The sequence below is a fragment of the Aquarana catesbeiana genome, linkage group LG10, assembly GCF_042186555.1.
Source record: "Aquarana catesbeiana isolate 2022-GZ linkage group LG10, ASM4218655v1, whole genome shotgun sequence".
NCBI classification, from domain to species: Eukaryota; Metazoa; Chordata; class Amphibia; order Anura; family Ranidae; genus Aquarana; species Aquarana catesbeiana.
This window is the reverse complement of record NC_133333.1, coordinates 7,854,336-7,881,546: the sequence shown is the minus strand read 5'-3', so window position 1 is coordinate 7,881,546 and position 27,211 is coordinate 7,854,336. Positions and strand designations below refer to the sequence as shown.

Here is a 27,211-nt window from a genome sequence, read left to right as displayed (position 1 = left end):
TCCGGTGTTCTCCCTCCGTTTTTTTTCCTCCGATCTTCTCCCTCCGGTCTTCTCCCTCTGGTGTTCTTCCTCCGGTCTTCTCCCTCTGGTGTTCTTCCTCCGATCTTCTTCCTCCGATCTTCTCCCTCCGGTCTTCTCCCTCCATTCTTCTTCCTCCGATCTTCTCCCTCTGGTGTTCTCCCTCCTGTTTTCTTCCTCCGATCTTCTCCCTCCGGTCTTCTCCCTCTGGTGTTCTTCCTCCAGTCTTCTCCCTCCGATCTTCTCCCGCCGGTGTTCTGCCTCCGGTGTTCTCCCTCCCGTCTTCTTCCTCCGGTCTTCTCCCTCTGGTGTTCTTCCTCCGGTCTTCTTCCTCCGGTCTTCTCCCTCCGGTCTTCTTCCTCCGATCTTCTCCCTCCGGTCTTCTCCCTCTGGTGTTCTCCCTCCGGTTTTCTTCCTCCGGTCTTCTCCCTCCGGTCTTCTCCCTCTGGTGTTCTTCCTCCAGTATTCTCCTTCCGATCTTCTCCCTCCGGTGTTCTGCCTCCGGTGTTCTCCCTCCGGTCTTCTCCCTCTGGTGTTCTTCCTCTGGTCTTCTTCCTCCGATCTTCTCCCTCCAGTCTTCTTCCTCCGATCTTCTCCCTCCGGTGTTCTGCCTAGTGTTCTCCCTCCGGTCTTCTTCCTCTGATCTTCTCCCTCCGGTCTTCTCCCTCCATTCTTCTTCCTCCGATCTTCTCCCTCTGGTGTTCTCCCTCCTGTTTTCTTCCTCCGATCTTCTCCCTCCGGTCTTCTCCCTCTGGTGTTCTTCCTCCAGTCTTCTCCCTCCGATCTTCTCCCGCCGGTGTTCTGCCTCCGGTGTTCTCCCTCCCGTCTTCTTCCTCCGGTCTTCTCCCTCTGGTGTTCTTCCTCCGGTCTTCTTCCTCCGGTCTTCTCCCTCCGGTCTTCTTCCTCCGATCTTCTCCCTCCGGTCTTCTCCCTCTGGTGTTCTCCCTCCGGTTTTCTTCCTCCGGTCTTCTCCCTCCGGTCTTCTCCCTCTGGTGTTCTTCCTCCAGTATTCTCCTTCCGATCTTCTCCCTCCGGTGTTCTGCCTCCGGTGTTCTCCCTCCGGTCTTCTCCCTCTGGTGTTCTTCCTCTGGTCTTCTTCCTCCGATCTTCTCCCTCCAGTCTTCTTCCTCCGATCTTCTCCCTCCGGTGTTCTGCCTAGTGTTCTCCCTCCGGTCTTCTTCCTCTGATCTTCTCCCTCCCGGTCTTCTTCCTCTGGTCTTCTTCCTCCGATCTTCTCCCTCCAGTGTTCTCCCTCCTGGTCTTCTTCCTCTGGTCTTCTCCACCACTGCTGTCTTCTCCACCACTACTGTCTTCTCCGCCGCCGGTTCTCCTCGGACGCGGTCTTTTCCGTCGTTGTGTCAGCTCCACTCTCTGCCGGTTCTTATATAGCCATGGGGTGTGGCCATCCAGTGACATCACCATTAGACCCCGCCCTTGTGCAGTCACACCGTTTTTTTTTTCTTAGGGGGGGGTGGGGTGGGGTTCAATTTTCTAGATCCATACCAGACTCAAAGGCACTGATATGGATCTTGGAGGGGGGGACCCCACGCTTTTTTTTTTTAGCTGCTTTTTCCTGGTGTTGGTAGTGGCTTTGCAGCTCGTTTTTTCTAACGCCCCGTGTGCATGAAGACTAAGTGTGAGGTCACAGGTGGGGTGAGGTGTAAGTGTTTGGGGTACAGAAAGGGTCAGGATTTAGTGTTAGGGTTACATTGGGGTGAGGGTTAAGTCTTAGGGTACAGGTGAGGGTTAAATGTTGGGGTGCAGTTGGGTTGATGGTTTAGTGTTGGGGTCATCCTGAAAAATAAAGACTATTTTTGTTTTTCTTATATTGATGTTTTATTCTTCTATGTGACCCTCTCCGCCCTGTACTGGGCCCCTGAGCTCTCCCCTCCCCTCCCCCGTGTTTTCTCTTATCTGGTTTATTTGGTTGTCCTGATGCCAGTCCCGGTCATACAGCCGATGTCAGCACAGAGGGGGGAGATGATCCGCCCGCCTTCCTGGAAATGAATAAACAGGACAGGGCGTTCGCCCTTCATTCCTTTGTGCTCTGATGTGAGGCCGGTCGGCATTGCCAGTAAAAGAAATCTAGTGCTGACCTTTCCTTCTGAAAATGCTAACTGCCTGGCTTCCATACCAATCAACACAGATAGGGGTGCTTACAACGGTCGGCTTTTATTCATATGGTTTAAACATTTTTAAAAAACTATTCCTATAAAGGCTCTTGCCCACGGGCCTGCTGCACCCAATCAGCGTCATTTTCTTTCTTTCTTTCTTTATTTTTTATAACAGCTCTTCATGTCAGTGACAGGCTGTACGCTGCACCCGGGGAGGAGGAAATACACAGGTAGAGTTGAGCCAAACACACCCCCCCTCCCGCGGATCTATTCATATCCGAAGTCTGTCTGTCCGTGTTGCTCCTCGTGCGCTGGGTAGGCGGGATGTCTCACACTGTAGGGTAACGGAGCTGTGAACGGAGGAAGTCCTCTGAAGCCCTCTAGCTGTTCCGGGATCCGGAGTGGACCGCAGCGTAGCACGGATGGTGCGAGGGACCCAGGATGCTGTGCGACGCGTTTCTGAGCATGCGCGCCACGCAACGTATGAGCATGCGCACTCCTTTGTCAAGCTTGCTCATACGCAGCACGGCGCATGCTCGGAAACGCGTCGCACAGCATCCTGGGACCTGTGACGTCGGCTACCCCTCGCACCATCCGCGCCACGAGGCGATCCACGCTGCGGTCCGCTCCGCATCCCAGAACTGCTAGAGGACTTCCACCGTTCACAGCTTCGTTACCCTACAGCGTGAGACATCCCGCCTACCCAGCGCACGAGGAGCAACACGGACAGACCCCCCCAGCCATTACCTTAATGAAGAGCCTGTATTATACCTACCTCTTGTGGGTAACCTAATATGGGGGCCATAATAAATTGTACCTAATACTACACTTAGTGGTGCTTCTTTCTCTTCTTTTTATCTGTTTACTACAGAGTGGGCCGCGCTCTGGATCAGCAGCTGACACAAGTGTACGGACTTTCTCCATGAGACTTTTTCAAAAACTTTTCAAAAACTTTTCTGATCTATGCTTGTGTGTTTGCCGCTGTGCCTACTACCCAGTTTAATTGTTACTGTATGAGAGAGTGAGAGCGATAACACCAAATTGAACACACCTGCTCCCCATTCACACCTGAGACCTTGTAACACTAACGAGTCACATGACACCGGGGAATTGGCCTTTCATTTCTTTGTCTCTTAACTGAAGTCCATTTAAAACTTACCTGCCCATCTACAGGTGCATCTAAGGCTCCCTGTCCACAGGGTGACAACACTGCTATGTCAGTTCACTGCAGTACAAATAGCGTTGTCACCCTTTGACAGGAAGTGGGAGAATAATGGATCTACTGGCAGGATCACTGGGCAATACAGGGAGGACTTAGAAAAAACAAAACCTGCAATGTTCTGTATAAATAACATTTGTTTTATACACTTTCAGGAACTGATTCAGAACGCCGATGACGCCAAAGCGACTGAAGTCATTTTTGTTTATGACGAAAGACAATACGGAACACAAACTTTACATTCCAAAGACCTCCGTGTCGTCCAAGGTAAAACATTTTTTTATTCTAATTTAGAACTAATGGTAAAACTTTTTTTCCCGTTTTGGATTGAGTAAGGGAGGGAACCTTTCTCAGGTTTTTTTTTTTTTGTTATCTGTGTCCCCATTTGGATGATTTCCCTTCACTTCCTGTCCCATAGCCAAAACAGGAAGTGAGGAGATCTCTTCAAAGGAGTCCCAGAACTAGTGTCCCCCTTGGAAGATTTCTCTTCTATTACTGTCCTGGTGGCAACCCAAAATGTGGGATTTTCTTTTATTCTCGGTGATAATGGTGAACGGGGCAAATACCCCTAACGGGGAGGCACAAACAGCAATAAAAACCTGACAGGGGGTCTAAACCCTCTCCACTCTGTCCAAAACTAAAAAAGAATGAGATATTGTTTTGCCTTTAGTGATACTTTAATTTATTTTTTAATTTTTTTTTAAATCTTAACTCCCATTTTTTTTTTTTGGGGGGGGGGGGTTGGATAGAGTGTGGGGTTGAGTGGGTTGAAGGGATGATCAGGGGTTTGATCTGAACTTGGGTTCAGACTCAGACTGAAGCCTGAAGGAAGTCATGACTGCTGCCAAATCGGCACCCAATGAGCTGTGGCTAGAGCATTCCCCATCCGTAGCAGCACGTAACTTTGGGGTGGAGATGCTTGTGACATCATTGACGTAATATGGTCACGTGACTGAGTAGAAACTGGGTTGAAGGTTTGCATGTTTTTTATCTTTTCTCTAGTTTTTTTCTTTTATTTTAAATGTGGATTGCAACATTTTGACATGAGGAGCAAGAGATAAAGGGGGGGATTTACTAAAACTGGAGCACTCAGAATGGCAGCCAATTGGCTTCTAACTTCAGCTTGTTCAACTAAGCTTTCACAATAAAACCTGGAAGCTGATTGGTTTCTCTACAGAGCTGCCCCAGATGTTGCACTCTCAAGTTTTAGTAAATCTCCCCCCCCAAATTGTCAGATGTTCAGATAATTCCTCTATTGCCTTTTGTATTCTTTTTCATGTATTGTTTTCTTCCCTCAGGCCCGGCTCTTCTGGCCTACAACAACGAGATCTTTTCCGATCAAGACTGGGAGGGGATCCAGAAACCCGGAAACAGCATCAAGCGCAAAGACCCCGACACCGTTGGAAGATTTGGACTCGGGTTCAACTCAGTCTACCACATTACAGGTCAGCCGGAGGGTCATTTTGGCCTCAAGGAGTCAATATGTTATGTGTGTAAAGCTGGAACATTTAGGAAATATTTCATAGATTTCCTCCAAAAACCATTGGTCCAAATTCATGGACACCTTTGCACATTTGTTCATGAACCAACACCTTAAGGCTAGGTTCACACTCACTCACATTACCTACCTTTCTTCTAAGTCTACAGGATGGTCACATGATGCCAGAGGATTCTTCTTCTTCTCCTTCTCCTCCTTCTCCTCCTTCTCCTCCTTCTCCTCCTTCTCCTCCTTCTCCTCCTTCTCCTCCTTCTCCTTCTTCTCCTTCTTCTCCTTCTTCTCTTTCTTCTCCTTCTCCTTCTTCTCCTTCTTCTTCTCCTTCTCCTTCTTCTCCTTCTTCTTCTCCTTCTCCTTCTTTTTCTCCTTCTTCTCCTCCTTCTTCTCCTTCTTCTCCTCCTTCTTCTCCTTCTTCTCCTCCTTCTTCTCCTTCTTCTCCTCCTTCTTCTTCTCCTCCTTCTCCTTCTCCTCCTCCTTCTTCTCCTTCTCCTTCTCCTTCTTTTTCTTCTCCTTCTCCTTCTTCTCCTTCTTCTTCTCCTTCTCCTTCTTCTCCTTCTTCTTCTCCTTCTTCTCATCCTCCTCCTTCTTTCTTCTCCTCCTCCTCCTCCTCCTTCTTCTCCTCCACCTTCTTCTCCTCCTTCTCCCTGGGAGGTCCTCACTGATGCAGAGGGCAGTGAATGCAGATTGCAGCAGTGACACCCCCTCACGGGGGAAGCTCATGATGTGCTACATTAACTTGGTTTTTCTATCTTCAAGGCTGAGTGATTTAACATGGAAGAGATAGCAGAAAATTTCTGAAACTGAAAAACCCTGTAGATTAGAGACTGATTTCAATAATAAAGCCACACCTCCATCACATTGTTTTTATTATTTTACAGCAAACTGAAGCACATAGGTCTTCTCCACCAACCATTGCTCCTACTCCTTTGACGCATTTCACCCCAAATGGGGTGACCTTGGAGATCTTTATGACTAAGCCCTATTTGGGGTGAAAGGCATCCAAGGAATGGGGGCAAGGTCTGGTGGCGAGAGATGTGTCTCAGTTTGCTGTATATTTCTCAAAGCAGCAATAAAGTTTTGTGACGTTGAAGAGGAAATAAAGTGACTGAAATGTGGCTATTTTTTTTTATTTTTTTGTACTGGGGAAATACAGGCCCCACTGAGCTAGCACCCAGAAATGGTGAGTAGGTCCTAAGACTGCATGGAGTGGTTTCCCTGGTGTAGAACAGAGATTGATGAAGAGTCTAGTGCTACATGTCCTAATGACTATTAATATACCGGTGAACCTGGGATTAATGAAGGTTATGGCTGCTTGCATTACATTGGTAATTGCCTTGTATTTGTAAATCCTCTTTGCAAAGTTTTTTATGTGTTGTTTTCTTTATTGCACAGATTACCCAGCAATCTTTAGCAGCAAAAATATTGGGTTTCTGGATCCACAGGAACGGATTTTTCGCAGAGGAGGATGCCTATGGAACTTAGAAAAAGAAAGACAAGACTTTGAGAAATTTTCTGACCAGTTCCAACCTTTCCAAAAAGCCCTGGAGGCTCTTGGCTTAGGGCGTTGGGAGGAGATTCTCAACTCTGGCCACTTCAATGGAACTCTCTTTCGCTTCCCTCTGCGACTCGATCCTTCTGAAATCTCCGATAATATTTACGACTCTGAGAGGGTTCAGGAGCTCTTTGATTCTTTCGTCAGGGACGCTAGCATCAGCCTCCTCTTCCTTCGCCATGTTACTAGAGTAGCTCTCAAGAATATTGACAGTCGTGGAAAGTTGACCACTCTCCTTACTGTTGAGGTGTCTACCGAAGAGAATTTTGGGAATAAGTCAGCTGATCTTGACATTAAGACACAAATTAAGATTACTACTCTGAAGCAGCTTGGAAGAGAAAAAGAAGTCAGTAAGTGGTTAGTGACCTCCAGTAACATTCAAGGGAATATCTTTCCAGACTTGACTGAACTGAGCAACAAACTCTGCAACAAACCAGCACTTGACTTGGCCTATCCCTTATCTGAGGCCTACATGGACTTGTATGGTGGCCGCTTAAGTTGCATATTGCCACTTCCAGACAAGGAGGAAAACAGAACAGGTCTACCGTTGATTATCAACGGTTGTTTTGACCTTACTGATGACAGGAGAAGCCTAAAGTGGCCAGAAATAGACCAGCAACATGACGAGGCTGCTAAGTGGAACCATATTTTGGTGGAACAGGTTCTGCCTCTACTCTACACACATGCGGTCTGTAATACGATGTCTTTGGTCAAGTCATCCAAAATACCAGCCGATGTAATTTACAAAATCTGGCCAGACCCAGAAAGGACTCAACACAAAAAGATATGGCATACACTTACCAGACAATTGGCGGAAAAACTGATGAAGGAAAGAGTATTTCAGGTAGCTGACCAATCCCGTTGGGTAACGGCCACTGAAGCTGTTTTTCTACAGGAAAGAGAATTAGAAGACAAACTCTCTGCATGCTTAGAGGAAGTTCTTCTGTTGTTAAAGACTTCACTCACTAAAGTCCCCAGGCACGTCTATTCATGTCTGCAGTTAGCTGCAAAGATGGCCAGTGTTTCTCCTACTCTGGTGAGACAGTCCTTACACAAAGACGGCTGGCATGGCGTCTCACTTGAAAAAAAAATGATGCTCCTGAAGTATGTCATCAGTGACGGACAGCACAACAAGTTACTCAATCTTCAGCTGTTGCCTTTGGCAGATGGAAAATTCACAAGTTTCCAGAGCACAGAGAGCAATGGCATGGTCTACATTGATGGCAAAGACTTTCCAAGGTGAGCCAGCCATAGAGTGCCAACATGTCTTGCTGTGGGGAAATATTATTTTACTAACTTATAATAATTATATCTGAAACAAAGTGTAGGTGACGCTTTCTATTTTCACTTCTGCAGTGCCGTACTCTAGGGCAGGGGTCTCCAAACTTTCTAAACAAAGGGCCAGTTTGTTGTTCATCAGACTTTAAGGGGGGGGGGGTCTGACTGTGGCCAACAGGAGTGGACATTTTCCTGGCATCAGTGGGAGTAAACCTCAACACATTTGGTATTAGGGGGAGGAATAGTGCCCCATCGTTGGTATCATTGCGAGGAATAGTCCCCTATTGCTGGTATCATTGGAAGGAATGGTGCCCCATTGTTGGTGTCAGTGGAAGAAATGGCGCCCCATTGTTGGTGTCAGTTGGCAGAAGAGTATCTGGTATCAATTAGGAGGAATAGTGCCCCATTGCTGGTTTCAGTGGGAGAAATGGTGCTCCATTGTTGGTGTCAATGGGAGAAATGGCGCCCCATTGTTGGTGTCAGTTGGCAGAAGAGTATCTGGTATCAATTAGGAGGAATAGTGCCCCATTGCTGGTTTCAGTGGGAGAAATGGCGCCCCATTGTTGGTGTCAGTTGGCAGAATAGTATCTGGTATCAATTAGGAGGAATAGTGCCCCAAGGGCCAGATAAAGACAAGCAAAGGGCCACAGTTTGGAGACCACTGACCTAGGGTAGACCATGTGAATTGGAAATTGAGCCAAAGGTGTAGAGTATCTCACAAAAGTAAGTACACCCCTCACTCACATTTTTGTAAATCTCATAGTTACATATATAGTTACATAGTAGGTGAGGTTGAAAAAAGACACAAGTCCATCAAGTCCAACCTATGTGTGTGATTATGTGTCAGTATTGCATTGTATATCCCTGTATGTTGTGGTCATTCAGGTGCTTATCTAATAGTTTCTTGAAGCTATCAATGCTCCCCGCTGAGACCACCGCCTGTGGAAGGGAATTCCACATCCTTGCCGCTCTTACAGTAAAGAACCCTCTACGTAGTTTAAGATTAAACCTCTTTTCTTCTAATTTTAATGAGTGGCCACGAGTCTTGGTAAACTCTCTTCTGCGAAAAAGTTTTATCCCTATTGAGGGGTCACCAGTCCGGTATTTGTAAATTGAAATCATATCCCCTCTCAAGCGTCTCTTCTCCAGAGAGAATAAGTTCAGTGCTCGCAACCTTTCCTCATAACTAAGATCCTCCAGACCCTTTATTAGCTTTGTTGCCCTTCTTTGAACTCGCTCCATTTCCAGTACATCCTTCCTGAGGACTGGTGCCCAGAACTGGACCGCATACTCTAGGTGCGGCCGGACCAGAGTCTTGTAGAGCGGGAGAATTATCGTTTTATCTCTGGAGTTGATCCCCCTTTTAATGCATGCCAATATTCTGTTTGCTTTGTTAGCAGCAGCTTGGCATTGCCTGCCATTGCTGAGCCTATCATCCACTAGGACCCCCAGGTCCTTTTCCATCCTAGATTCCCCCAGAGGTTCTCCCCCCAGCGTATAGAATGCATTCATATTTTTGCCACCCAAATGCATTATTTTACATTTTTCTACATTGAACCTCATTTGCCATGTAGTCGCCCACCCCATTAATTTGTTCAGGTCTTTTTGCAAGGTTTCCACGTCCTGCGGAGAAGTTATTGCCCTGCTTAGCTTAGTATCGTCTGCAAATACAGAGATTGAACTGTTTATCCCATCCTCCAGATCGTTTATGAACAAATTAAATAGGATTGGTCCCAGCACAGAACCCTGGGGCACCCCACTACCCACCCCTGACCATTCTGAGTACTCCCCATTTATCACCACCCTCTGAACTCGCCCTTGTAGCCAGTTTTCAATCCATGTACTCACCCTATGGTCCATGCCAACAGACCTTATTTTGTACAGTAAACGTTTATGGGGAACTGTGTCAAATGCTTTTGCAAAATCCAGATACACCACGTCTACAGGCCTTCCTTTATCTAGATGGCAACTCACCTCCTCATAGAAGGTTAATAGATTGGTTTGGCAAGAACGATTCTTCATGAATCCATGCTGATTACTGCTAATGATATCGTACGTATTACTAAAATCCTGTATATAGTCCCTTATCATCCCCTCCAAGAGTTTACATACTATCGATGTTAGGCTAACTGGTCTGTAATTCCCAGGGATGTATTTTGGGCCCTTTTTAAATATAGGTGCTACATTGGCTTTTCTCCAATCAGCTGGTACCATTCCAGTCAGTAGACTATCTGTAAAAATTAGGAACAACGGTCTGGCAATCACTTGACTGAGTTCCCTAAGTACCCTCGGATGCAAGCCGTCTGGTCCCGGTGATTTATTAATGTTAAGTTTCTCAAGTCTAATTTTAATTCCGTCCTCTGTTAACCATGTAGGTGCTTCCTGTGTTGTGTCATGAGGATAAACACTGCAGTTTTGGTTACTGAAGCCCCCCGATTCACTCGTGAAGACTGAGGAGAAGAATAAATTCAATACCTTCGCCATCTCCCCATCCTTTGTAACCAGATGTCCTTCCTCATTCTTTATGGGGCCAATATGGTCTGTCCTCCCTTTTTTACTGTTTACATACTTAAAGAATTTCTTGGGATTTTTTTTGCTCTCCTCCGCTATGTGTCTTTCATGTTCTATCTTAGCTGTCCTAATTGCACGCTTACATTTCTTATTGCATTCTTTATAAAGTCTGAATGCTGAGGATGATCCCTCAACCTTGTATTTTTTGAAGGCCTTCTCCTTTGCTTTTATATGCATTTTTACATTGGAGTTAAGCCATCCAGGACTTTTGTTCGCTCTTTTAAATTTATTACCCAATGGGATACATTGGCTAATGCCCTTATTTAATATGCTCTTAAAGCAAACCCATCTCTCCTCCGTATTCTTTGTTTCTAATATTTTATCCCAGTTTATGCCTTTTAGCAAGGTTTGTAGTTTAGGGAAGTTGGCTCTTTTGAAATTCAGTGTCTTTGTATTCCCTTTATGTTTCCTATTTGTGTGATTTATACTGAAACTAATTGACCTGTGATCACTGTTACCTAAATTGCCCCGCATTTCCACATCCGTGATCAGGTCTGTATTGTTGGTAATCAGTAGATCCAGTAATGTTTTATTTCTAGTTGGTGCATCTACCATCTGACCCATAAAATTGTCCTGCAAGACATTAAGGAACTGGCGAGCCTTAAATGAATGTGCGGTTCCCTCCGCCCAGTCTATGTCTGGATAATTAAAATCCCCCATTATGATAACACTTCCCATTCTTGCTGCTAATCCAATTTGTAATAGGAGATCCGTCTCCACTTCCTCCCTCAGGTTTGGGGGCCTATAGCATACTCCCAGTATTATTTTCCCCTTAGCTTTATCCCTTTGGAGCTCTACCCATAAGGATTCCACCTCCTCTCTAGCTCCCTCAGTGATGTCATCTCTCACATTCACTTGTACATTATTCTTGATATATAGGCATACCCCTCCCCCTTTTTTACCCTCTCTATCCTTGCGGTATAGGGTATACCCTTGAATGTTTGCCAGCCAATCATGAGAGCTGTTGAACCAGGTCTCTGAAATTCCCACAAAATCCAAATCCTCCTCGTACAACAGTATCTCTAGTTCACCCATCTTGTCCGCCATGCTCCTGGCATTGGTGAACATGCCACATAGTTTAGACCGGTCGCATATTGTCCTCGTATTGGGTGTTTCGAGATTGCAACTAGGACTTGCTACTATACTCACCTTGTGTTTTTGTGCTTTGGTTAACCTACCACTAATGCCCCCAATACTAGCCTCTGGAATATCTTCCGCGCTGGCTATCACTGTCTCTGGACCCTCCCCCCCATCGCCTAGTTTAAAAACCCCTCTAACTTTTTGGCCATCTTCCTTCCCAGCAGATCTGCACCCTCCTCATTTAGGTGCAGTCCGTCCCTTCTATAGTACCGGTTACCGACTGAGAAGTCGGCCCAGTCCTCCAGGAACCCAAACCCCTCCTTACTACACCAGCTCTTCAGCCACTTGTTTACTTCCCTAATCTCCCTCTTCCTTTCTGGTGTGGCTCGATGTACCAGTAGTATTCCTGAGAATACTACCTTGGAGGTCCTTTTCCTCAATTTAGCTCCTAAGTCCCTAAAATCGTTCTTTAGGACACTCCATCTGCCTCTGACTTTGTCATTGGTGCCAACGTGCACCATGACAGCCGGGTCTTCCCCAGCCCCTCCCAGTAATCTGTCCACAAGATCCGTGATGTGCCGAACCCGAGCGCCCGGTAGACAACATACTGTTCGGCGCTTCAGGTCTTGGTTACAGATTGCCCTCTCTGTCCTTCTAAGAATTGAGTCCCCTACCACCAGAATCTGTCTTTCCTTTCCCTTTGCTGCCCCCCCACTCTCACTGGAGGAGTTCTTCCCCCGGCAGCTAGGAGAGTCCCTCATCTCCAGCAGTGCTGGTCCCTGACTGGTTTCACCAATGACACTCAAAGTAGCGTACTTATTGGGATGCTCCAGTCCTGGATCGGCCTCCCTGGCTTTTCCCCCTCTACCCCTCCTGACTGTCACCCATCTACTCTTTGCTAGTGCCAGCACCTCTTTGTCTCCACCCGTCTCTGTGCTGGCCCCTGCCGGCACCTGCCGTGTACGTTCCTGGCTCTCCTTTAGTATGGAGGGACTTCTCAGTGCTGACAGTTGCTTCCCCAGATTCAGAACCTGGGCTTCCAGGGAAACAATGTGCTTACATTTTGCACAGCAGTATTCGCCCTCGATCTGATGATCAAGGAACGCATACATGCGGCAAGATGTACAAAGAGTCGCCTCTCCACACCCGCCGGGCATCGTACCTATTAAATTTAGTGAGGATTTGGGGATTTTACCCTGTCCAAATTACCTAACAGCTAGCTTCCTGGCACTAATACTCAAGACAATACACAGGTACACAACAAGACAATACACAGGTACACAACAAGACAATACACAGGTACTCACAGACTTACGTGCAATCGCAGAACAGTCGCAGACCTATGTACACTCGCAATACTCAAGTATACAATACACAAGTACTAACGATCCACACACACTACTCAGACAACACTCATGTACTCACACTACACAGGTACTATGACCCCTGTTATAATCTCCTGTTTTAAACTCTGGTTTTAACTCACCACTTAGAAAAGTTCCACTTGGTATAGTTCCAGCAATCTCCCAATGAGCAGGCTCAGGATGAGTCCTACACACAGTTATATAGACTGCAGGCACCTGTGAGCAATCACCCCTCCCCCTACTTAATAGCCTGAAGGAACCAAAGAAGAAAAAAAAAAAAAAAAAAAAAACTATTTAAAAAGTGACAGAAAAGGCTAATTGAAAAGCTAAAAGGAAAAGCCCCAAAAATGCTACCCAGCAAACAAAAAGTAAAACTTGTTCACTCTCCGTCTGGTTTTAACTCACCACTTAGAAAAGTTCCACTTGGTATAAGTTCCAGCAATCTCTCTTCTTCTATCTTTTCATGTGACAACACTGAAGAAATGACACTTGGCTACAATGTAAAGTAGTGAGTGTACAGCTTGTATAACAGTGTAAATTTTCTGTCCCCTTAAAATAACTCAACACACAGCCCTACTTTGTAGACGCGATAACTTTTGCGCAAACCGATCAATAAGCGCTTATTGCAATTTTTTTTAACCAAAAATATGTAGAAGAATACGTATCGGCCTAAACTGAGGAAAAAAAATGTTTTTTTGTATATACATTTTGGGGGATATTTATTATAGCAAAAAGTTAAAAAAAAAAAAAAAAGCATTTTTTTTCAAAATGGTCGCTCTTTTTTTGTTTATAGTGCAAAAAATAAAAACCGCAGAGGCGATCAAATACCACCAAAAGAAATCTCTATTTGTGGAAAAAAATAAAAAGGGCCGCGCAATTGTCAGTTAAAGCGACACAGTGCCGAATCGCAAAAAGTGCATTGGTCAGGAAGGGGGGTAAAATCTTCCGGGGCTGAAGCGGTTAAGAATTCAATATGTAGAGCAGGGTTTGATCTAGGCCAGTGTTAGGGTCAAGGTGAGGTCAAAGGTCAATGCTAGGGTCAAAGGTCAGCATATTTTAGGTAGGATTTTTTTAAAAATGCAGTTTTAAAATTAGTATCAGTGTCGGTGTATTTTAGGTAGGATTAAAAAAAAAAAAAAAAGCAAAATGTGCATTATTGTTTCTGGGCCGTATTACAGGTACAAACAACAATTAATATACACATATGTGATATCACTGACATTGTCAGGAGCAGGGGAATTTATTATGGGTTGCTCTTTGGTGGTAAATTATGGTAATAGCAAAAAAATATACAGCTAAATAAACAAAAAATAAAAAAGGTGTTTTTTTTTTTGTTTTTGTTTTGTTTTGTTTTGTTTTTTTTTGTTTGTTTGTTTTTTGTTTTTTTTTTTGTTTGTTTTTTCCACTATTTTGGGCCAGATTTGATCATTTAAAATACAAATCAGAGATGCCTATTACCATTTACCCTCAAATGAAAGCCAAATTTGTCATAAAAAATGTATAATCTACCTGGATACACAAAATAGTTGCGATTATTATTATGTACAGTTTTTACTAACACAAAGTTAAAGTTGCAAAATTTGGTTCTGGGGGTTCAGGTTTGTTTTACCCCCCCCCATCGTGAAGGGGTTAAAAATGTACATAACTTACTTCCCTTTTAATTATATTCACTTTAAAATTTTGCTGACCATAGACTTTAAAAAAAAAAATGTTCCACTTGACGTCATGTCTTACAGAGTTTTATTGCCTGGACTGGCAGATCGATTTATTCCTGAAGATTTACCGGAAGATCTACGCACATTCCTCTCCAAGATTGGAAAAGAAAGTAAGTGCATTCATCCTGCTTAGATACCGTAATATAAAAGGATAAATTTATAAAAAAAAAAAAAAATTTTAATGCAACTTTCAAAAACATTCCCTGGTGGTCAGTGCCGGGACAATGTCAGCTAGAGAAAACGCCAAATTGGCGCCCCCCATCCCAGGAGGTATGAGCATTATGTATCAGCAAAAATCCCCCACCCCATAAAAATTGAGCACTATTCTGCATGCACAAATCTTTTCCCCCCAGCTAAAATCTTCTCTCCCCCCCATATGCCCCCAGTATAAATCCCCCCCTTAATAAAATAAAAATTCCCCCACTGGCACAAATTTCCCTCCCCCAATTCCCCATCCCAGCATACCCCCCCCCCCTTAAAGTTCCCCTCCAAGCAGAAATACCTCCCAATCATCCTTAATAGCACAAATCCCCCCCCCCCCCTAAAAATAAATAAATACAAATTCAGGTATATATATATATATATATATATATATATATATATATATATATATATATATACCATAACTTTTGCGCAAACCAATCAATATACGCTTATTGGGATTTTTTTTTTTACCAAAAATATGTAGCGGAATACATATTGGCCTAAATTTATGAAGAAATTAGATTTTTTTTTTCAGTTTTTATTGGATGTTTTATAGCAGAAAGTTAAAAAAAATATATATTTTTTTTCAAAATTGTTGGTCTTTTTCTGTTTATAGCGCAAAAAAACAAAAAAACTAAAAAACCGCAGTGGTGATCAAATACCACCAAAAGAAATCTCTATTTGTGGGAGAAAGATTACATACATTTTATTTGGGTACAGCGTCGCACGACCGCGCAATTGTCAGTTAAAGTAACGCAGTCCTGTATCACAAACAATGGCCTGGTCATGAAAGAGGGGGGGGGGGCGGTAAATCTACCAGAGGTCAAAGCACACCTATGTATGTCAGAGCAAAGAAGTGGGTTTGTTTCTATCTCTTGTATTTCTCCAAGAATATATACTTACCTTTTCTTTTGCTTATTGTTTTCTGCTTTAGAAACGTTCAAGAATCTTCTGTGCTTAAGCGAAGACGTGGTTCTTGGAAAACTACATGAAGCTCTTCCTCAGAGGTGGAGAAACCATCTTGATATTGTCAACTGGAACCCCCAAGACCGGGACAGTCCACCGGTACAATGGATCAATACTCTCTGGACCTTCCTCCAAAGATATTCCAGTCTGCATCACTTTGAGAACCAACCGATTGTGCCACTAAATAAAGTTACTGGGAAGTCGTCAAATATTCAACTTGCCCGGCTGAAAAAGAAAACAACGTTGCTTCTGAAAAATAAAGATGGGCACCTCTTGGATGACTGTACCTCCAAGTTACTGGAGAAAGCTGGTTGCACCATCATACGGGAAGGGAATTCTTGGCTGTGGCACAAAAACCTGGACGTGTACATTTTAGCACCAACGCCAAATAACATCCTGAAAACTTTGTCACATTTAAATCTGGATCAGGTTACAAAGGTGCTTACAAATGCCCCTAAAGAACATTTAAAGCTGTTTTGTGAAGTCCTTTCTCAGGCCTACTCATTCACGTCTCCAGAGCTGGAAATTTTGTACAAGCTGCCAATCTTCTTTAGCGCCCCTTGTATTACGGCCCCGTCCTCAAAACTGGTGGCTGCTGTCCACTTGGAAGCCATAGACAAGGACACAGTCCCCATTGTCCCGGACAGCCTGATGTTTCCAGATGTGTTAATAAAATGCAGAGATGCTTTAGACAAGAGACTTCTCCAGCTAATGCAAATCAGATTGCTCAATGCAAAAGATGTGGCTCTACTGATGGCAAAAGCCATCCAAAATGGTAGCTACTCTGCTTACCCAGCTGAAATTGAGAAGACAATGTTGTGGATCTTGAGAAATGGACATGTGCTATTTGCCCAGAATGACCAGCTGAAGAACCTCTGCAGAAGCCTTAGCTTCATGCAGTGCAACGGTAGCCTCAAACCACCGTCTTCTCTCTTTGATCCGAACGTGGACACACTGAAAGAACTGTTTGACGCACATCATTTTCCCCCTTCAAACTTTCGGGAAGATTCGGTTTTAACATCACTGAAGCAATTGGGGATTAAAGACTCGATCCACAAAATTACACCTGATGATGTTTTACAGGTTGCTGAAACTTTAATTCGCGAGAATAAAAAAAAGGGCCCCAGCGCTTTAAAAAAGGCTAAAGCTCTCATAAGGGTTTGCAATGAAACAGAGGTTTTGTCTCAGTTTACTTCAGGCAACCTAAAGAGGCTCTGCAATCTTTCCTGGGTCCCAGCTAAAACTCACAACTCACAGATGGTTTTTGGTGAACCAGAAAACCTCAGAGACGTTGCCTACCGTGACATAGTGGAGTTTTCAATGCCTCTAACTGATGACTTTAAAAAAGAGGCAAGGGACCGCCTTGGCTTAAGCAAACCACCACCTTCTGCAAAAGTGATTGAAAGTCTTAAAGTCCTCGGTCAAAAATATTCTCAGATGGATCAGTACTCTCTTGAAAGGAAACTTCATAATATTTACAAGTACATACAAGATAACCTCTACCAGCTGCATGATGGTCTTCTTTTGGAAGTCATGATTTGGAATGGAGATAATTTTTCCTGCCCAGATGAAATTGTTTTGTCCTATCCTGAAGGTTTGGATTTAAGCTCCTTTACCAAAAAAGTTCCACCCGCTTACTTGACTTACCAAAACCTTTTCTCAAAATGTGGGGTAAAGAAAACGTTATCAAACCAAGATGTCGTCAATGTACTGCATACGGTAAAAGACCGCTTAGGTGATGCTTGTTCCAATGTCCGCACTTACAAAGACTTGAAACTTGCACTCTCAGTCTTGGACTGGATGAAAACAAATTCCATTCAGGGAACAGATGACCTTCCTATACCAGTCCAGTCTGAAAACAATGGATTTAGCCTCAAACCACTCTCTAAAACTCTCTTCTGTGACATTGATAAACAGAATTTGTCTGATAACTTTACTGATATAGACTGTTTCATTGCACACGATGAAGTTTCTTTGGCAACAGCAAAGTTTCTGAAGATCCAACTTCTGAGCACCAAGGTCTTGAAGCCAGAGTTTTTCGAAGCCTGGGGCCAAAATGAACCAGTGACTCTTCGCATTAAAAACATCCTTCGAGAATACAGTGAACACTCTGAAGTTTTTAAAGAACTTTTACAAAATGCAGATGATGCAGATGCAACAGTTTGCAAATTCTTGGTGGATCGGAGACAAAATTTGGACTCCCGAAAAACCCTAATAGATCCAGGCATGGCTAGCTGTCATGGGCCGGCCTTGTGGTCTTATAACGACAGCAAATTTGCAGATAAGGATTTTATCAACATTACCTGTATTGGAGCAGCCACTAAAGAAACTCAGACGCAAAAAATTGGAAAATTCGGCTTGGGTTTTAATACTGTGTACCATATTACCGATGTGCCAGCAATTATGAGCAGATCCACCCTAATCATATTTGACCCAAATGTGAATCACTTGCAGAAACACATTCCAAGCAATAACCCAGGAATGAAGCTGAATCTTCAAAAGAATGCAAAACCCCTTCATACTTTTCCTGACCAGTTCCAGCCGTTCATTGGCGTATTCGGTTGCAACTTTAAACAACCTTTTAACTTCGATGGGACTCTTATTCGCTTACCGTTTCGGAGCGAAGAAGAAGCAAACAAATCGAAAATCTGTCACCAAGCATTCAGCGAAGAAGAGATCAACAAGCTCATAAGCAATTTTGAGAGTTTTGCAGATAATCTCTTGATTTTCATAAAGCATGTCAAAGAAGTGGAATTAAATTGCCTAAATAAGGGATCTAACCCTGAAGATCAATTGTCCAAAGTGCATCTTCGGAAAGATATCCTTGAAAGACTGACTGTGCCTCAGACTGTTCTCTTACAAAAGGAGCAAATAGATGTCTCCAAAAAACTGAATGTGCCCACGGAAACCTTGTTGGACATCACCACATCAAAAATCATAAAAATTAGCATGTGGAAAGCAGTGGAAAATGACGATAAATACTATCTTGTACAATCTAGTCTCGGAGTCAAGGAATCGTTCCAGATGTTCATGCAAGATGACAATATTATTTCTGTTCCAGCTTCTGGACTTGCCATTCCACTAAAGAAAGATCACAGCACTGGAAAATGGGCCCCAGATTTAGAAGACTTCCAGGGGATGGTGTTCTGTTTCCTTCCACTCCCAGTGTCCTCCGGACTTCCTTTTCATATAAATGCAGCTTTTGCCGTCATGTCCAATCGGAAAAACCTGTGGGACACAACTGTAAAGGGTGACTGGAATAAGAAGCTACTCTGTGATGCTTTACTAGTCGCTGCCATCACTGCCCTGTCGCAGTTGCAGATACTACACCAGAACGGTGACTTGAAGGACTACTACTACTACACCTTCTGGCCAGACATCAGCAAAGTCAACACATTCTTTGCGGGAGCTGTGAAAAGCTTCTACCAGGCAATAACCTTTGGATTTGGGAATTCACTCCCCACCCTCGTTAGCAATGGTCAGGAGTGGTGCGCCATAAAACAAGCTTGCTTTCTCGAACTAGAAGATTTTGAAAACCTGGCCATTCAAAGCATTGCCAAAAAGGTGTTCTCCTCTGTTCTTAAAAAGCCAAATTTGCCTGTAAGCCTTCCCCAATGGGTGAGGGAAAGTCTCAGTGCCTGTGGTTGCCTCAAGGAGCTGCAGAATAATTTTTACAGTACTGAAAGGTTCTACAGAGAGATCCTTCTTGAACATCTGAATGCCATAAATGCAAAAGACAGAGATATGCTAGTACTTTATGCCGTTGATCTACAAAATAAAAGTCTGGACAGCATACTGTCCTCAAAACCTTGCATTCCATCATCTGACGGGAAATTGCAGCTAATTGGAAAACTGGTGAATCCAATGGGAAAAGTCTCTATACTGTATGATCCCGAAGAAGGACGTTTTCCTGAAGGAGATGAGTTTCTCAAACCAGAAAGACTGGCACGTTTACAGATTTTAGGGATGCTGAAGGACAGATTACCCATGGAAGAGCTCATGGCAAGAACCAGCAGAATACCAAATGTCTGGAGGATTGACAGAACAAAAGCTCTAAAACAAATCTGTTGCGTTTTGGAATTGTTAAATGACCTACTTCAGCAAGAACCCAATGCTGTTCATTGCGGAGAATTCAGAGACATCATATTTCTTCCTGCAATACCACCTCAAAAAGAAAATGTCTCAGGAAATCTGACTTTGATGAAATCAAAAGGACTTTATCATTACAAGCACAGAGCACTTGTCTGCCTGGTGGAACCAGTGCTAGGCAAAGAACATCTGCAAAATGTCAAGTTGTCCGAACCGTTGCTGACCTTCTTAGGGCTTGATCAGTCTCCTTCTTTCTCAACTGTGCTATCTCAACTGGAAGAAGCTCATAAAGCATCAAACTTGTTAAATTCTGGAGAAATGTCTCAGGTGGCCAAAAGCTGCTACAGTTTTTTAAATAAACAGGTTAAACAACAGCCGCATCATGTTGCCAAAGTAAAGGAAAAAGCCTCTAGTATGCACTTTGTCTACACTGATGATGGGTTTGTCCCAGTGAAAGTTGTTGCAAAGAAGGTCCCTTTTCATGCTCTCCCATATTTGCATAAATTGCCAAAAGACTATGAAACCTTCAATGATCTCTGGGCTTGTGTCGGACTTCAAGAAGAATTTTCTACTGAAGTTTACCTTTCCGTTTTGAAACAGATGGCTGTAGAGAAAGGAGGAAGACCTCTTTCAGCAAATGAACTCCAACTGGCATTGCACTTAATTAATCACAGCTTGATGACTCTAAATTCACATAATCTGATAGATAGGCAGCTCGTTTTTTTACCAGACAAGCAAGGCGTATTGCGTCACGTGGATACAATCTTTTACAATGATACTCCCTGGCTTCCCTGTGACGAAACCCTAAATTTCTGCCATGAGCTTGTTTCTCGAGCCGTTGTATCAATGTTGGGGGTGAAAACAAAAATTCATTACACCCTTCAAAAATTGAAAGTCGGTGGTCTTTCCAAGTGGGTCTCACAATTTGGTGCCAAGGAGCAGATCACCACCCGCATCAAGAACATTATAAAGGAGTACTCCTCAAAGAAAGATATTTTGAAGGAACTCATTCAGAATGCCGATGACTCAGAAGCTTCTGAAATTCATTTTGTGTTGGACTGCAGAACTCATCAGACAAAAAGGACTTTTGGAGATCAGTGGAATCCATTACAAGGTCCAGCTCTTTGTGTTTACAACAATAAAATATTTGAGTCTAAAGATATTGATGGCATTCAGCAGCTGGGAATAGGTGGCAAAGAAGACCGATTAGACAAAACTGGAAAGTTTGGACTTGGTTTTAATTCCGTTTACCACATAACCGATTGTCCGTCTTTTGTCACAGGTGATGCCACCTTGTGCATATTTGACCCTAATCTTATGTTTTTGGAAAGTGCTGATGAAACCAGCCCAGGGGGCATGTTCTCTGTGAATAACGAATTCAAGCTCACATTTATGGATGTCTATGATACATTCTTGCCTTCGAATTTCAATCTGGAAGAGGGCACTCTTTTTCGTCTACCGCTAAGGATGTCAAACACAGTGTCGGAGTCCAAAATCAGTGACCAAACTTCAACGCTGGGGGACATTAGAAGTATGTGCGAGGAATTAAAGAATGATGCTGACAACATGATTTTGTTCTTGAATAACATCAGGAGAATACGCTTTTCTGAAATGACTACCAGTGGACATTTAACTGAGATCCTCTCAATTGAATCTAAAATAGATGATCGGGATAAAGAAAGGTTGTCTTCTTTCCAACAAAAGTTTTCCAAGCTGGCTGGGAATTCTGAAGATTTGTCTGACACCTCACCATTCCAAGTAATATACAGACTGAAAATAGCTCGAAATGACTCTAGCAGGGCAACAGACTGGCTTGTAGCCAAGCAGGTGGGTACGAAAGGCCTGGACACCCTGAAGAAAGTTTCTGGTCATTTATATCAAGCAATGATTCCGTATGGTGCTGTCGCAACCTACCTTCCAAGCTCAGGTCACCTTTCAGACCGCCTTCCAACTGACTGGAAGGGTAGAGCTTTCTGCACCTTGCCTTTCCCTTTAGAAACTGGTCTCCCTGTACATGTGAATGCTAATTTTATTGTGGATTCAGCAAGGAGAGGCATCTGCATAGAGGATGGTGATAGCCCAAAGACTGAATGGAATGAGTTTTTGTTATCGGACATTATAGCTCCACTCTACTGTTGCCTTCTCAAGTGCTTGTGCAAAATAGTTACCAAGCAGAAAAGTGAACCACTATTTTTTCCAAATGTTGACTCTTGCAGTTTGTTTTTGAATTCATATTTGGATCGTTTTCCAGTTGTGAAAAAATCTGTGCCACCTCAATGGCAAACCTTAGTTAAGGAAGTCTACTTGGCAATTTTTAAAAGTAAAGCACAAGTGATTCCAATTTACAAAATGCATCAAGTGAAAGAAAAGTTTTCAACTACGACAAGAGTTCACGTTGAGTGGTCAAGTATTGGAAAAGCCACCATTGTAGAGGAGCCCTTCTTTATTTCCCAAGAACAACATAAAGAAATTGGAAATATACTCCAAAATATTAACATGCATATTGCGTTTGGAGGGCTTAAGAATTTTCTATGCAATGAACTGAAATCAGCGGGTGTACCTGTATTTGAACTGAGTCCCCAGACCTTGTGTGAGTTCTTAAGGCTACTTCCTCATGGACAAGTTCTTCCTGCTCCCGTCTCCATGTCTCTTTTTAGAAAGGAGAAACATTGCAATAAGTTGTTAGATTACTGCTTGAAAAACTGTTTATCAAAGAACTCAGTTGACCTGCAGGGGGTTCCTTTACTAGTGACTAAGGACGAAATACTCGGCACCTTTGACAAAGATGATCCAAAATTTTTTTCCAGATTCTCAGAGCTTTTCCCAGAAGAAAGTAATCAGTTTGCTACATGTGATAACCCGTTTTTGACAGATCGTGGCTTTTTAAAACCCCTAACTCTTGCAAATTCTGTCAATTTTGTTAAGAGACACTTGGGGCCATTGTATGACTTGTCGTCTTCAAACAGCAAGTGCGGCCTTACCCTTTCAAAAAAGGTAGAAAGCTGGCTGGAAAGACTGTGGCAATTCTTCGAAGAGGAAATCTTCAAGCAAAAAAGGGACGATAGGAGAGCACATTTTGAGACTATCGTTTCTAATTTCAAAAACTGGGCAATTTTGCCGGTGTGTTACGAAAAGGAACCAAAAATCCTTTCTTTTGCTGACATCAAAGATATGATCTTTCCACATCGCAGTGACATTGCCAAATACATGCTGAAATTGGGATTCCCTGAATTAAAATTGAGTTTATTTCCTTTACGTATTGTTGATTTCTTTAAGCCCTATCTGATTGACCCAGAAAATGTTGGAAATGTTCTCGAGCATCTGAGCTCCAAAACAGACCTTAAGTGGGACTTATTGGAAAGCTGGGATCTGGACATGATTCTGGCCTGGATCTTATCACAGCTCCGAAAACAAAGCAGCCCGAAAAACATAAAAGATCTCCATTGCTTACCTTTGTTTGAAACCTTTGATGGCAAAAGACAAAGACTAAATGGATACCGAAAGATCTATGTACTCACTGAACTCGATGTAGAATCTCTTAAACTTTCAAAAATCAACTCACAGACAGCGTTCCTTAAAGAAACTAGTTTTAACCAACAAGCTGCCAAAATAATGAACATTACAATAATCAATGGACTTCAATTAATTACTGATTTCCTTCTTCTTCATCTGGAGTTCCTCAATGAAAATCAATTATTGGGACTTCTAAGGTTGATTGTGGAATTGCAAAGCTCTCAAGATTTCCAAAGTAATAAAGATTTAATTTTCTCTTCTCTTAGAAGTGTCAAACTGATCAGAAGCAAACAAGGAGTACTAGAGCCGGTCTCCTACTTTTATGACCATACCGTAAATCTCTTCTCTACATTTGGTCTACAGGACTATTTTATCCCAAGTGATGTTTGGAAGTTGTTTGAAAGGTCTAAACTACAATTCCAAAAACTTCTGCAAGAACTTGGAATTAAACGCTCTTTTACAGAAGATGATGTAATCAAATTTGCAACTCAAGTAGAAAAAGAAGCAAAAATGATGGTCTCCTCAAAATCCCTGACTGCAAAAGCTAACGAGTTGTTTGATTACTTGTTATCTATGGATATGGATACAGTAAGTGGCGATTTTCCTTCAGAGGTGGGAAAAATTGCATTCATCATTCCTTTAAATATCCAAGAAGAGTTAAAAGATTTACACCCTTCATTTGCTGGGAAAAACCTGACGGTAGCTCTCAAAGAATCACTACTAGTGAGGAAAGACCACCAACAACATTTGGTTTGGACTTCCATGACACTAATAAAAAAGTGCATAGTCGGCAAGAAAAAGCTGGAGTTCTTGGAAAGCTGTGGAGTACTTCTTGAGCCATCCGTTCAGAAGGTAATTGAGAATGTGAAAACCGTTTGTAACGCTCAGTGCAATAAAGAACATTTCCAAACTAGGGGCCAGGTCTTAAAATTAGCTTACGATTTCCTTCAGAACCACATTGATGATGTAGACTGTCTTTCTCTAGAAAATGTTCCTTTCATTTTAGTAGAGAACAATGTCGCCCTTGCCGAGCCAAAACAAATTGTGTTTAATGTACAAAACCACGATGACTTTCGTCCATATCTTTACAAGCTGCCTCCATTGTTGGCATGCTTTAGCAATCTCTTCCAGAAGGTAGGGGTTGAGGAAGAGGCATCTATATTTCACTTTGCCCGGGTTCTTTCGGCTATTTATGAGGAAACTCTAGATAAAACATCTTTGCATGCTAATCTCACAAAAACTGTCTCTGAAACAACTAAACAATTTTTTACGTTACTGGAAAAGACCGCGCCGAAAGATCTTCAGAACCTCAAGCCACTTTACCTTCCAGCTATTGATGGCAAACTCTACGAGTCATCTGGGTTAATTCTAAATGACTGCCGATCTTATAGGACCATGTTTAAACTGAGTGATATATTTAAGTTTCTTCACTCGGATGAAAACCAGTACAGAACAAAACATCTCCTCAGTCTACTACCTGTGGATATTCGGCCAATATTGCTTTCTGACATCACAGAAGAGTCTATCGATAATTTCAAGGCCTGTATGCTTGGAGAAGACTGCACAGTTAAAAGGAACTTCACAGAACTACTTCTCTCACCGATATTTTGTAAAGGTCTGGTTTGCCTTCTGTGCAAGCAGAGCAATGGTAAAACTACCCAGAAAGAAGCCGAAGAAACCTGCACCAATATCTTTGGAAGAATAGAAATAGTATGCTGCTGTAAATTACAGACATGTCTCATGTACGAGAAGACCACTTTAAAGGGTACAACTTCGGAAAGAACAGTTTGCATAAGATACGTTGACATGTGCTGCCAGATTTATCTTGAACACAGTAAACTCGCCAAAAGAAGAAAGGCCTTTCAAGTCATGCATTCCCTTTCAAGAGAAATTAATAATCTGATTAGAAATAAATTAGACCATAGCTCATTAAATGTTGTTGCGGAAATGCTTGCTTGCGATGATCCAGAGGAAATGATTGAGGTGCTGAAAGAACACGAGGTGTGGAGCAATAGGCTGGAAAACAAAAATGCCTTCACTTTGCCAAAACCTGGAGAGAAGATTCCAGATGAATGGTATGATTGCTTGGACATGAGCGTTCTAAATACATTCAGGGTAGATGACTATGTGGGCTACATGGTTCCGGGAGAAGATGAGGAATACCTGTATGCTGTAGTTGTTGAGGAACTGGAAGCAAAAATGTTTGGCAACTGTGAGCTTCCCATGTATCGAATAGACATCGGTCAAGAAGAAACAATTGAAGTCAGCATCCTTGACTTATATAAGCTCAAAAGGTCTTCGAGCCATAACTCAAAAGCTCTTGTCCCCCTTGGCAACCCAACACCTCAACAACAGATCGATGACCGATGGTTTGAAAGCTCCTTAGAAAAAATTAAAGCAGACATTGACCTGCAGTTAAGCCAAATATGGAAGCTGCCTCAAGCTGAGAAGATCAAGGCTATAAGACGTCTTTACCTAAAGTACCACCCAGACAAAAACGTTGGCCAAGAAGCCATCTCAACTGAGATTTTTAAATACATTCAGCAAAGGTTCAAAGAATTGGAATCTGGTGGGCAGAAAGATAATCATTCCAACCACACAACACCCAATCACCATTCCAGCTCTTTTGGAGGCTTCTCCGCATTTTGGGGCAAATGGGATAGAGAGGCTTCTCACCACCGGCAAAATCGCGAAAACTTTTCAAGGACAACCAGATGCAACTACGACTTTTTCCACTATCACAGCAGCGCTCAGCGGCCAAATCCTCAGGAGGCTGAAAGATGGCTGAGGCAAGCGGAATGCGACTTGAAGGCCGCAGAAAACGACGTCAATCGGTACACGGAATGGGTGTTCTACAAACTACACCAGGCTGTGAAAAAGGCGCTATTTGCCGCACAGTATCTTAAAAAAGGGAAAACTGACCAGGACACTGACATTGCCCAATTGGCGCGTGCTGTAGCCAAATACAGTAGCAAACTTGGCTCGATTGGAGGTCAGGTGTCACAAATGAAAGCTCTTGGCGTGGATAACAAAGGAACTCAGTACCCCGACTACCACTCACCCCCCCAAATTCCCAATGATGGCTTTGCATCCGACAAGGAGGAGGAAGTTATTACTTTGGCGGAGGACGTCTTACGGAGAATAGCAAGTTATGTACGCCTCTGAGAACGCTTCTAATGGATGTCCTTCAGCACAGAAGCCACTGTTACAATCTTTTCTGAAATATGTATGTAGAGGAACTTTTTTTTTTAATTTTTTTCATTTTTTATGTTGACTTAAATTTTTTTACTTTCAATTTATATATGTAAACCAACTCCGTGAACCACTTTGGGTGTACATTGTTATTTTTCAATATGCAAATTTGTAGTAAACTTTTTCTTTCTGCCTATGTTCTGTGTCTGTGTATTGTGTGTGTGTGTGTATATATATATATATATATATATATATATATATATATATATATATATTTTTTTTTTTTTAATTGGGAACGTTGCAAGCTTCTGTATGGATAAACCTCTTGCTGACCCACCGCAGTCCATATACTGCTGGCGGTCGCCTGGTACAGGCACTGTAACGTACGTTGCGGCTTCCTTCCAGGTTCAGGGCGGGCGTACGTGCGTGCCCCCGCCCACTGGCTCCGATGTGATTGAACACAGTGGCACTCAAGGGCCGTGCACATGGGCCGAATATCGGGTGGTATCGGACAGTTCAATAGAAACCGGCCGGCATTCGGCCCATGTGCACGGCAGGCGGTCTGACAGAAGCCGGCAAACGTTCGGCTTCTGACCACGGGGCATGACCAAAAAAAAAAAACTCTGCTAATTGGCATCTGATCAGTGCTCTTAGCCAATGGCTGGGAGCGCTAACCGATGTGTTCTGGCAGGGGAGGGGCACAATAGTTCAGCAGGGGGGGTCGCTGTACTAACATCTGATAGTTAGCACAGGAGACGGAAAAGAAAAAACTAATAGTGTGTACTACTATTTAGTCAGAAGATCCTGGCCAATGATTCACGGCCTGCTGATCCTCTGTGTC

General features: G+C 43.2%; 1 protein-coding gene across 1 annotated transcript in view; it reads left to right on the top strand.

Annotated features, from left to right (window-relative positions):
• LOC141110285 (sacsin-like) overlaps positions 1-26,566 on the top strand; it is a 34,045-nt gene extending 7,479 nt beyond the window's left edge. The window contains exons 4-8 of the mRNA XM_073601574.1: positions 3,507-3,618; positions 4,650-4,796; positions 6,239-7,637; positions 14,428-14,516; positions 15,545-26,566. Coding sequence (XP_073457675.1) covers positions 3,507-3,618; positions 4,650-4,796; positions 6,239-7,637; positions 14,428-14,516; positions 15,545-26,343 — 12,546 coding nt within the window. The 3' untranslated portion in view covers positions 26,344-26,566. The remainder of the gene's footprint in view (positions 1-3,506; positions 3,619-4,649; positions 4,797-6,238; positions 7,638-14,427; positions 14,517-15,544) is intronic.
• The last annotated feature ends 645 nt before the right edge of the window (positions 26,567-27,211 follow it).